This window comes from Calidris pugnax, unplaced genomic scaffold, assembly GCF_001431845.1.
Source record: "Calidris pugnax isolate Ruff unplaced genomic scaffold, ASM143184v1 scaffold178, whole genome shotgun sequence".
Taxonomy (NCBI): Eukaryota; Metazoa; Chordata; class Aves; order Charadriiformes; family Scolopacidae; genus Calidris; species Calidris pugnax.
In genome coordinates, this window is record NW_015090986.1 from 1,659,657 (window position 1) to 1,672,447 (window position 12,791).

Below are 12,791 nucleotides of genomic sequence, written 5' to 3' on the forward strand. Positions count from 1 at the left end.
GGGAGCCAGGGCGGGAGGCCGGGCCCGGGCAGCGTGTGGGTGCTGGCGGCAGTGGCTTCAGGCGTGGGTTTCTGGAGCGGTTGCGGTGGGGGCGTTGAGGCAGTCGTTCAACAGCGTCGTTGGTTTGTTTTACAGACAAAAACCTCGAGAACGCAGAGGAAGCAGCAGAGCAGTTCAAGTTAATCCAGGCAGCATATGATGTCCTGAGTGACCCCCAGGAGAGAGCCTGGTGAGTGAGCAGCGTTTGTCCGGTAGCAGCCTGCGAAAAAGCTTTTTAAAATTCTGCCTCAGCCAGCATTTCGAATTTGCCTCTGGCTGGGCCTTGCCACCGGCCAGGGTGGTCCTTTGCGGCAGGGGGGGGCCCTGTGCTTCAGGCTTTGGGATTCGAATTTGCCTCTGGCTGGGCCTTGCCACCGGCCAGGGTGGTCCTTTGCGGCAGGTGGAGCCCCTGTCCTTCAGTCTGTGGAAGGGTTGAGAGCCATGCGACCTGCAGCCTCCTGGGGAGGTGGCAGTGAACGCTGAGGGGTCCTCTGGGGACACACCAGTGCTGGCTTCCTTCTCTTTCTCCCAGAGCCCGAGGCAGCTTGCACTTTAGGATAGTTATCCCTCTGGTCACAGCCCTCCCTCTGCCGTAGGGGGGATGAGGGAGCACCACGCTGAGTGTGTGCAGGTGTTTCATGTGGCACAGGTGGCTGCAGCTGGTCAGCCTCAGTGACACACGCAGCCTCGTGTCACTGTAACAGTTCTAATCTGAAACCTGCACACAGGCTTCTGAGAGACTGCTACTTCGGATGTTGCGTGTGTCTTGTTTTTCAAACGGGCTGCAGCCAAGAACACCTGTATGGAGTTTGTCCCCCTTGAAAGTACTACTGTTTTTCAATTTTTATATGCTAATTTATGATTTTGGGTTCTTTCTCTGTGCGTGTAAGTTTTGGATGATTTAAATAATGTCCTACCCGTTTCTGAAAGCTTGTTGAAGCATCTTGCTGAAATGTGTTTGCTACCTTCCTGTTAAGAAACTGCTGCTGTGGATATTGCAGATAAAGTAATAGTAAGTTAACTAAAGGTCAAGAGAGAATATTTAGTGAGCCTTTTTCCTCTCTGAAGTCTTTGGATATGAGACACAAATTCCAGACACTGAGCTAAGCTATACATTGAGGCAATACATGTACTGCGTTAGTGTACCAGCACTGGGGAATGTTCTGTGTTTCTGCATCCTTGATACTGTGAATTTTTGCTAGGTATGATAATCACAGGGAGGCTTTGCTGAAAGGAGGAGTTGATGGAGACTATCAAGATGATAGTTTAGACTTGCTGCACTACTTCACTGTTAGCTGTTACTCTGGATACGGAGATGATGAAAAGGTAATGCATTAATTCACCTTTAATTAATCAATTTAAATTTCATGAAAAGTGTCAGCATTTACTTTGTGTTGAAAAGCTATGCATGGAATTGTTGAGTGCAGGTAGTAAAAATGCTCGCACAAATCTTTCCAAGACAAAACTTACGCAGGATGTTTAGGCAAGCTTTAATTCCTGCTTATTATCTAACAATCACTTATGATTTCTATGATTTCCAACTATACCATACAACTACAGAGTGTGTGTATATTATTTATGTATGTTATATAGTGAAGTGTTCCAATGCTTTGCAATACCATCTGTTTATTCAGATCTTAGCAACCTAGAATGCTTCAGGCTAAAGAAAATCAATGTAATAACAGTGCCTGGGGGAAGTGTGCTTCCTATAATTGAATACCCTGTTAGATTTTAAGACACTTGCTATAACTTAAAAAGCTCCAGGTGATTAGATGAACGTCTGCCAGAGAAAATCCTTATCTGTCTTTGGGTTACTATAGTAGGAGTGTGTTAGTAACATCTTAATTTAAAAAGTAAATAGATAGCTAGGATACTTACAAATGAATTCTGTATTTGGAACTTGCTCAAAACTTGGTCCTGTGTAACCAGAAATGTTTTAGTATCCCCAGCATGCTGAAACTTTTGTTGGTTTAGAATTGGATACAAGAGCTTCATGTGTGAGAGACACAAGCTACATGAAGGAGGTGGAAATAAAACGAACGGGAAAGACTGAGAACTTTGTCAAACAGAAGAGTCTTGCTATATAGAGCAATAGTTTACAAGGCTTTTAGTCTGATTTTCAGTTGCTGTTACAGAATTGTAATATTTCTCTAAAATATGTTACTGAAGTTGAACATTTGTACGTCTATTATTGAGCCAAGCAATCAGAATTTCTTTTTTATTTTAATTTTAGGGATTCTTTACAGTCTACCGACAAGTTTTTGAAAAGATTGCAAAAGAAGAGATGGAGTATATGACCCAGGAAGATACGGAAGAATTCCCCACGTTTGGCTATTCCCAAAGCGACTATGATACGGTAGGAGCAAGTGTAAATCTGAACTGAAAGTAGCACTGTTAAGTCATTATTTTGTCCCACACTGAAATCAAAGGAAAGGCTCCTGCTGATCTCTGAGGTGAATACAAAACCACGTATCTTCTGTCTCTTCTACTACTGTGGACCATTACTATAAAGGAAGTGCCTGTGTTCTGATTCATAATATTTGGGAGAATTAAAATTGGTATTTCCTGCTGGACTATATTATTAGCTGGGCTTTTATTGTAAGTTGTCAGACACACACTTCATGGGGCTAACCATCAATTATGACAAGAACACTTACATGTAGTGTCTTGCCTCATTTAAGAAAATTGCATAGCACTTGCCATGTAACACAGCCTATAGGAAATGGGAGATGCGGTGGTTCACCTGCATTGTGAGCTCCCATTGTGATACTCTTGTCCTTCACAATTATTCTGTAGTAAGATTTAATTTCCAAAATACTGGATGCTTTTTTTTTTTGGGGAAGTAAGAAAATAGATGAGGGACACTTGAATTCTTGTTGTCTGGTTTGCCAACTATTTGTTGTTCTGTCAAACCTGTCTATTTTTTTTTAAGGTAACCAGTATTCCTGTGTTGAAATTAAATAATAACTTTCTCCAGTGAGTAATTGCACAGTATCAGTGTACTCAAATGCTGCTCCTAGTCTGCTACTTCTCCGCGTTGTATTCAGTGGAATCGTACTGTATGACTAATTAATTACAAAATTTGAATGGATATGCAACTTAAAAATTAGTAACTGCAAGGGTACAAAACTTGGCAGGAGTTGGAAACATAGTTATGAAACAAACTAAGAGTGTCAAAGTGAGTGTTTGAATGTCAGATAAAATTACAGTTTGGTTTAACAAATAGAAATTTTTTCCAGGGAGAGAATATTTAGTGTCTCTGAAACTGCTAAAATGGAGTTATTTTGAAATATCTGTTGGTAGCTGCTTGTTTTGAGGCCATGGAATAGATACGATTATAGACCCAAAATAGCTTTTATGCTCTCAATTAATAACTGCAAAAATGGCTGGAATTCTATCACCAGCATGCTTTGACATCTCCATTGTCACGCTGTTCTGGAAGCAGTATTATCGGGGGGTTTTTTGTTTGGTTGGTTTTTTCCCCTTAAGGGACCTATAGGAGTGTTTTATGGGAAATAGCCTCAGTTATATGGGAAAGCCATTATTCCTGTTATCTTATATCCAGACAAAGAGATTACACTCTGAGAAAATTCCAGCATCGCAGTGCCCACTTCTCTTCTTAGTGGGAGTATTGTGGGAAAAGAGTTCTAGGAGGCAGCTACAAAAATTCTACAGATATTTCAAAATCTGTGATGTGAATGCTCTCTGATTCAATCTTCTGAGTTAATTCACAAGAACCCTGAGAGGATCAATGCCGGGCAGCCAGAGAAGATACTCTTAAGTCCGTGACTTCACAAGACTTCATGGAGAGAGAAGACTTGTAGGTCAATTAGACGCAGACACAAAAGTGATAAGCTCCAAGTATAAGTAGTAGGTAAAACAAAATCCAGTTGAGAGTTCAGCAAGAGCTGCTGTATGGCCTTCTGGAGAATGTCAGAGATGTGCTTGTATTTCAGGTATCTGCTGAGGGGCAGGAAAGCCTTGGTTCATACAGCTGGTGAAGGGGAGGATGACCCCTGTCATCAGTTGATAGCCATGCATCCTTTTGCACAGAAGATATCCCATTCTGAAGCAGAAATCTGAGACAGGGAGTCTAGTCTCACTTAGGTTGTTGGATTAAATATGAATATTTATTGGTTATTATTGATCTGGGGTTTTGTGATAGCAGAGGAAAATTGTAGTGACTTAACCTGCCAGAGGCCACAGCCATGAAGCTTTGCATGTAGATAGGCCATTAGAAATTAGCCTTGAGGGGTTGATAGTTGCAGTCTATGTGAATGCCAATGACAGAGGAGGAGGAGATACTAGAAGAAGAGATAGTAAACTGTTAGGTTAAATACTTCTGTGAGGTATTCGAAAATATAAACGTAGTGCATGTAGGAGTAAGTAGTAAAAAGACAATTTAATGGGACAAGTAGTGTGAGGAAGGAATTTAGGCATATCTTATTCCTGAATATACAAAATGCAGAATGTTAATAATTACTTGGTGAGGAATATAAAATAATAATAATAATAATAAAAAAATATTGTGCCATTTTGTTAATCCAACATTTACTCATGAATAGTGAAATGAAGGGTAAGGGTAAAAAAAGGTCATTTACTATTTCTTTTAATCTGAGAGTTGGAGGGCATCCTTTTAACCTGCAGTCTTATAATTTGCTAACAAAACAGGAATAAGTGCCTCTTCACATAGCCCCTTGTTAAACTGTGCAAGTTACATCTCCATGATATTGAATATGCCAACAATTTACATGGGTTAATAAATACTGAACAAATTTATGAAAGAAAAATCTGTCAGGGGCTATTCCTTCCTCTCTTGCTCTGGAAGCAGAAAGAATATACTGTGAAGAAATAGCATTATGTACATGTGTTTGTTTTATTGGTCTTTTTATGCTGATCGTTAGCTGCTGTTGGAAATGTATGGCTGACCTTTGGCGTAATTTGCTATGGCACTTTTTAGGCAATATGTGCAAATACCTGCTTGTGGGCAGTGTATCTGATTCTGGTGGTGCTTTTCAGTTTGACTGGAAAAGTGCAGCAAAGCTAAGTAACAGGGCACTGGCACCAGCGCAATCCAGTCCTGCAAGGGGACATTTTTTAAAAGTTGCAGTTTGGAATTATTTAGACAAGGTTGTTGATTCAGCATGGTTTGAAATTTTGAGGATGATACTGAACATTTCTCTAAACCTTCATGTGATTTCTTTATACTCTGGGGAAAAACTGTGGCCTGTGTAGAAGACACAAAACTGCTATAAAAATCCTGAATTATTTGGTATGGTTTTTGTCCCCCTTCTAAACAAGTGACTTGTTTAAATATTTTTCTCTTACAGATAGTCCACCCTTTCTATGCATATTGGCAGAGTTTCTGTACGCGGAAAAACTTTGCTTGGAAGGAGGAATATGACACACGACAAGCCTCAAACCGCTGGGAGAAACGAGCCATGGAAAAAGAGAACAAGAAAACGAGAGATAAAGCAAGGAAAGAGAGGAATGAACTGATCCGTCAGCTAGTAGCCTTTATTCGTAAAAGGGATAAAAGAGTACAGGCTCATAGAAAACTCGTAGAAGAACAAAATGCAGAAAAAACTAGGAAAGCAGAAGAATTTCGGAGGCAGCAGAAGCTCAAACAAGCCAAGTATGTAAATGTGGAACAAATCTTTTCCTTTGAACTTGAAAAAGCTATCCATGAGGATACTGTATAGAGTTAGATTCTAATAGTCGTTCCACTTTCTCTCTTAAATATCCTCGAAAATTTCATGTATTGGTTTTGGTCTCAAGTCTGACCTTTTTAAAACTTGAGTCCCTTGGCATTGTACCGACATGTAGAAATCTAAGATAACCATGGAATAGTTACCAGTGTGCTGCAGGTAACTGACTGTAGTAGTACAGAGTACAGTGGGCTTGTAATTACCTTGAGAAGTAGGATTTAATAGTTATCAATGTTTCTTTAAAGAAAAAAAGAATGTCCGTTAGGGAACGAGGGAGAACAGGACTATGACAACCTGGACTTGGATCAGCTTCATCTGCCTTAGAATGGTACCTGCTAAAAAGAAAGTTGGGGAAAATTAACTTAGTTTTGCTTTTCCTTTAATGCTTTGGAATGGGCCCTTTCATTGGAATAAATGCATTTCTGTGATGCTTTGTTTTTCTCAAAATTAAGCAGAAGGAAGAGACTATCTCCCCAGTGTAAGCACAATTTGTTTTTCCAACTAGAAGAGCTTTTTGCCTGAAAATGCGAGGAAGGAGCTTAAATGCTTAACAAGACTGCACTTGCAAAATAACTGCATATTAATTAAAATTATGTAGTAATAACTAAAATATGCTGAATTTATTTATATATTATTATCTATTATTATATTATTATTATTATTATTTATTATATATAAAGATATAAATATCTTTATATTTATTTTATATATTTTTTCCCCCCTAAAGGTAGAATGAAGCAGATTTATGCATTTAATGACAAATGGCTTGATAATTCTGGGTCCTGGAGGAAAATTCCACTGTAGTGTGGTGCACTGTTCGATAACATGGGCCACACATAGATTTGGAAAACTCTGGCTGGCACGTTCCCATAGTGCAGAGTCAAGGAGTAATATGCTTGTGGCTTTTGTGGTCCTGAATTGTTTGTGGGTTTGGATCTTGCATCAGGTAAAAGCAGCTGTACTGCTTTGAGGATTGATCTGACTTTCCTGCTGTCAGCTGGATATTGACCTTGCTGCAAAGCATTCCCTGCCTGAAATCCAAGCAGGATCCACCTGCATTAATACCTCTTTACTTGCAGCATAGATGTGCCCACTGACATCACAAATTAACTTATTTCCAAGCCCTACCAACAATTGTTAACTCCATCGTGGTATGTTCAGGACTTTCCTCCTAAAATACCAGAGAAGAACAAGTTATCTTTTAAATAATGCTGTTTCTGTAAGTCCCATCTTACGGACACCATGTAGAAGTTACTGTATTATTCTACTTCAAGGCTTGCTGAGCAGTATAAAGAGCAGAGCTGGATAACGATGTCAGATCTGGAGAGAGAGTTGCAAGAGATGGAGGCACAATATGAAAAGGAATTTGGGGATGGATCAGACGATGAAGATGAATTGGAGGAACAGGAAACAAAAGGCATCGAAGGTACGGGGTGTCATGGGGTGACCTATAGTCAGTCGTTTCAGCCTGAGTATTTATTGGCTCACTGCACTTAAAGCCCCAGACTCACAGTTTGGGCTGTGATGCTGTTCCCTGCCTCCAGCTGAAGTGTGTCAGGCTAGAGTCTGGCCCTCTCTGGTGTCCTCCATTGAACGTGGAGAACATCAAGCTACAGCTGTTAATTTATCCTCATGTATGATTTGGTGAGATGGTCTTGGCTTGTCTGCGTGTCAGTAATACTAAAGAAGTTGACTGTCAGTGTTGTGCCTATTTGCTGGGGCTTTAAGAGCAGCTTACTCAAAAATGGCTCATCTGACTTGGTCTCTCTGATCCCTGCTTCAGACAAACTCAACGATGAGACTGAGGAAGCTGAATTTGTTGATGGTCTGTACTGCCCTGCTTGTGACAAACTGTTAAAAACTGAGAAAGCGTAAGTGCTTGTGGTTGGGGATCCAGGGGTGGGGGTGTTAGGTTTTAACTTTTTAAAAAATGTGTTTTAAGACTTTCTGACTTCCCATAATGGTCAGTGTTGTCTTTCTTTCCAGTAGAGACATTGTCAGGGCAAAATTTTCCATACCTAGTAGTGATGGATAACAGGCCTGTTACTGATTTATATGTAAATATAACAATGGTTGCTCAGAGCTACCTGCAGTAACAATCTGCTGGGTCTTCACAGCATGAAAAATCATGAAAAATCAAAGAAGCATCGAGAGATGGTAGCACTCCTACGACAGCAACTGGAACAAGAAGAAGAGAATTTTCCCGTGTCTTTGGATGACGCAAATGGAATACATACCAAAGAGGAGGAAGAAACAGAAGACGTGCCCAAGCAGAAGTACTTTAAATGTGTTTTAATTTTATCGTGACTAATGATTTAATAAGTCTTGGAGGAAGCGTCTGATGATTTATAGTGTTGTTGGAACTCACAGAATTGTGCAATTTAAAATATTTCTTAGCATCAGACTGGAATCAGATAATAGTCTCATATTTTCTCTCCTTCTTAAAGATACGTATTAAGAAAAAGTATTGCTTATTATTTTTCAAACAGGGGAACTTGGACAGGGCCAGTGTTTGTTGGTTTGGTACTTTTTTGATAGCTTTTGTCAGTTGGATGCTGGCTTATGTAGAAAATTAGTGTGCTTAAAATCAGAATTGATGAGTAAGTTGCAGAACTTCATTCTTTGAATGGACAAAGCATGATACCAACTATTTCACTAGTATCTTCAAGTTGAGTCTGAGCAAAAGAAATGTTTTACTAAATGCAATGAGTAGTTTAGGAGAACTGTTTTCATTTTGGGCACGACTAATTTTCTGTTTGTGGCTATTGTCACTGTAATATCATGTTAAGATAAGCAAAAATATAACTTGGTACCTTTTTGTAAACAGCACTTATTTTTGTTTTTTCTTGAAAAGAAAAAATTTTAAAATTCTTACCTTTACAGACTTTCAAAGAAGCAGAGGAAGAAACAGAAAACAATGATGGTATGTAGTCATATAATGATACTCAGGGAATTTTACAAACCGGTTTTGTTGTCGCTTAACTTAACATTTTTTGTCCTGAAAAATAAGAGAGAACTTGAAATTCTACAAAACTTGACTGTTTTCAGATATTTTTAATTCTTCGACTGCAAAATAATTATATTTTATGATGATAATCTCGTTGACCTCACTTTGTTCTGTTTGTATAGATCCTAATTAATGCAGTGCTGGCTCTGAAAAGGCTACAGTCAAATATAAGGAAAACAGGTGGAAACAGGCAGATAGGGAGAATACAAGGAATTGATCAGAAAGACCAGCAGTGGCCTCTGTGCATTAGCAGCTCAGTTAACATGGCAGTTGTTTTCTGCTTGGTTGCTAGAGTTGGTATGACGTATTGTTTCTTAATCTCTAGCTTGGGGGGAAAAAAAAGTAACACATTATTGGCATCCTGGTGACACTGTAGTTGTTGGAATGAATGCATCCATTCCACCTTTCACTTGGATTATAAACAGAAGTAACACCAATCTGTTGTACTTCAGGATCTGAGTCTGTGCATGATATAACCGGTCCGTGCTGACAGCAGCAAGGTGAAATTCAAGAACTGTAAGCTCTTTCAGGAGCACCACAGTGAGCAGACTCTTCTGTCTGCCTTCCTCAGCCTTGATCCTTTTCAAGTGTTACCTCTTCTCTGCTCACTACCTCAATCCTAGCCTTGTCCCAGTGAGCTATCTGTCTGTACCAGGTCCTGCCTCTTCCATCCTTTCCCACAATGGTCTTCTGTCTTCCCCCAACCTAACCCCTCTAGTCTCCTATTTTGTCTTCACATTTTCTGCCCTCTCCTACACCATTATTGTCTCTTGGCCTCAAGAAAAGGATCTTGAGACCTTCAAGCAACTGAATTTTTCTTGCTTCTCTTTGGCTGGTATTGCATAGTCCAAGCCAGTGTTGGCTCGACCTTATTTTTTCCATGCAGGCCATCAGGCTCCTGTTCAATTCTTGCCCCCTCAGTTTGAAATCTTGTTCTCACTGTATAGGTTGCATATAGGCACTGTGTCTCTCTTCCATCAGTTTGGTCACGAGTTCTTCTGCAGCCTGGACAGTAGGTGCCACTCTTGCATAGCATAAACTGGAATCTTGTGCAGAGATTTTTCTGGAAACGTCACCTCCATCCTCTACCAAACTTCAGAGTGCAGAGAACCTGTGTGGGTTTTGTTTTGTTTTCCTGACAGTATATAGATTAGCCAAGTTTTTTCAGGTAGCTGAGACTCTGCAAAAGATACTAGAGGTGACAGAGTTGCATTAATGTAGTGTTAGGTCAAATTCATTATCCCGCTTCTGGGGGCTGAGCTGGTTTGCTTCAGATGTGCTCAGGGGTTGATCTTTTGCCAAACTGCATGTATTGAATCTGCTCTGTGTTCTGGTACGTGGAAAAGGCTGCCAGCGTTTCCAATGTTAGGGAGGGAAAATACAGTGTCTCTACCTGGCTTCAGTCAGCTCAGTTATTTTGGCTTAATTGTCCTAACACAGGTGTCTGGCACAGAAAACTTTGGTCTAAATAATTAACGTTTTGCAAAGCCACTATCTTATAATGTGAAATGGTAGCCAGAACAGAATGAGCCTTGGGTTTAATTAAAAGGTACCTTCATTCTTCTCTTCTGTAGTTCTAGGCGCTGTTTTTATTAGTGGTTCTTCCTTTCATTGCAGGTGGCCTTATCTTTCAAAACAGAAGTGAGGTTTTACCTGTTAACAGGCTTTGTGTTCTTCCCACTCTCCCATGTTTGGGCTAAATGAGGTATAATACTATAAACATAGTCACTAATGAACTTAAGGTAGTTAACTTGCATTTCTTCTGTTCGGACAGACTTACGAGGACTCCTTTGATAAAAGTGACGATGAAGAAACAGTTGAGCAAAAGGAGGTGCCCTGCACGGACACAGGGGGTGGCTCAGCAGAGGAGGTGGTCAACGACGGCCAAAGATGCGCTGTGTCAGAGGATGCAGGTGCTACAGAAGATGTCACCCAAGCGACCGAAGCAAAAACAGAAGCAAAAAGGTGCGCTGACCTGGAATATCACAGTCGCCGTGTCGTTCTGTGTCACATTTGATACTGTAAAACAAGTCTGGTTTTACTCACCAGTGTGAGCTGGGGGCTGCTCCACTAAGTCAGAGCTGAATAAATGTGATACTAAACAAGGAATGTTGGGATCTACTTTGGAAATGGTGTTTGACTGCAGATCCCCACCACATCACTTACAGTTGCAGATTTATCATCTAGCTGAATCTTCAGATCAGCAGCTGATTGTGTAAATTAAATTGATTTATTTCTTTGGTGGAAGCACTTGCATTGTGTTGTGTGAGGGAAGAGCAGGGGGAAGCAGCAGAGATATTGATGAGTGGAAACCTTCAAAAGCTCTTAAACGTTGGGCGTTCCTGTGCACTGATCTTAGTCTCTCTGTTTATCAGCAGTACTAAGCCTAAAGGGAAGAAAGCCAAGGATGCAAAGAAGCCTGCCAAGGCAACTTCAGAGCAACCAACAACGGTATGTCAAATTACTTATGCTATTTAAAACTTGGTGGTCACAGCTTTTATTACAAACAAGGTTGGTTGTTTTATCGCCTCGTCCAGCATTTCCGTTTCAGTGGTTTTGCTTATTTTTTAATGATAGAGATATTTCTATCCCTGTGATGTTATTAGAAGCTAGGAGACTGGAACATCAGCTCTTGTCCTCACAGAGAAGAGCAGGACTAAATTTCAGTCCTAATAGAGTTGCTAAAGCTGTGTACCCAAGGCAGTTGGGATTAAACAACTGCAGACAGAGCTGCTGTCATCAGGCAGGTGACAGGCAGTACCCTTTGCCTCTTTCCCAATACTGATGCTTCCCAGAAAGAGCTGAATCTTCTAATAACTACAGCTGAGCCACATGAAATTCAGTAAATATCGGAGCCCAAAGTATTGGTTGATAGTCAGGTGAGATCAAAAGTATTCTTCATTTTGAATTAGATTTGCAAGGCCCCTATTCTTGTTTTTGGTTCTACTTAGTACTCTTTGAAATGTCAAGAAGTTATGATTTTTTTTTATATAAAAATATATATATATTTAATTGTTAATCAGTAATAGAATTTGTGTGATTAGAAACAAACAGCTTTTTCACATTTCATTGTCTAAGAGAAACTGCATACAGCAAATCGGCGTATTTCATTTATTACATATGTGAGTAATTTTGCTTTTTTTTTCCTCCTTATAGAATGAAGTTCCTATCCACTGTGTAACCTGCAACTGTGCGTTTCCATCCCGAAATAAACTGTTTGAGCACCTAAAAGCCACAGGACATGCAAAAGCAACACAAGCGCCAGCTGTAAATGGAGCTGTAAACACCAGAAACAAAAAAGAGAAACGTAAAAACAGATAGAACTTTGTTACAGTGATAGTCTTCAGAATCCAACATGAAAACTCTCCCAAAACTGAAAGGTGCACACTTCCTGTGTTTGGAGTTAAACAGAGAAGACAAGTCCTAATTTTGAAAAGAAAAAAAAAAAGAAGGTACAACAAATGGAGTATTATCCTGTGAAGGAATCTGTGCTTTCTTTTGGTTTTATGAGCCTTTAATGACTGTTTTAGACCTACTGTCTCAGCAGCTTTCACAGTGATGATGGGGATATAGTAATACAAAGCTACTTAACTTGTAGTCCTGTAGAAACTTGCACGGAGGAAATAATAAATTACTTTAACACTTGTGTTGTTCCTTTTCTTTTGAGAGGGCTTAGCTCAGGGTGAGTGTAGCCAATAGAGGGGCCTGTGCTGTTCTGATCATCTATCAAAGACCAAACGTCACCAAGGGCATGGAAAAACTCTGGCTTTTCTTCTGCTGCCCCTAAATGACCTTTCAAATTACTTAATTACATTAAACAGAAGGAAACGAATAAGGTGACAAAACTGCTTAAATATTTTTGACAATTCCTCTTGGTTTTGTACATACACCTACATCCAGGTGTTGGGGGAAAAAAAGCTTGTGGAAAAACCTTGCCAGGAGTAAGCGAAGGGAAAAATAAATAACGACATAAATAAATGCATTTCTTCTGATTTCTGATGAAAAACACCATGGGAGTTGGTATTGCACCTCTGTTC

At 39.9% G+C, this 12,791-nt stretch overlaps 1 protein-coding gene across 2 annotated transcripts in view; it reads left to right on the forward strand.

Moving 5' to 3' along the window:
- Positions 1-12,400, forward strand: part of DNAJC21 (DnaJ heat shock protein family (Hsp40) member C21) — a 13,143-nt gene extending 743 nt beyond the window's left edge. The window contains exons 2-12 of one of the 2 annotated variants that reach the window (XM_014953979.1): positions 136-229; positions 1,242-1,365; positions 2,273-2,395; positions 5,370-5,674; positions 7,022-7,173; positions 7,531-7,618; positions 7,865-8,023; positions 8,631-8,670; positions 10,529-10,719; positions 11,130-11,205; positions 11,911-12,400. In XM_014953979.1, the coding sequence (XP_014809465.1) occupies positions 136-229; positions 1,242-1,365; positions 2,273-2,395; positions 5,370-5,674; positions 7,022-7,173; positions 7,531-7,618; positions 7,865-8,023; positions 8,631-8,670; positions 10,529-10,719; positions 11,130-11,205; positions 11,911-12,075 (1,517 nt within the window). In that variant the 3' untranslated portion in view covers positions 12,076-12,400. The remainder of the gene's footprint in view (positions 1-135; positions 230-1,241; positions 1,366-2,272; positions 2,396-5,369; positions 5,675-7,021; positions 7,174-7,530; positions 7,619-7,864; positions 8,024-8,630; positions 8,671-10,528; positions 10,720-11,129; positions 11,206-11,910) is intronic. The other variant, XM_014953980.1, reaches the window with a different exon arrangement.
- The last annotated feature ends 391 nt before the right edge of the window (positions 12,401-12,791 follow it).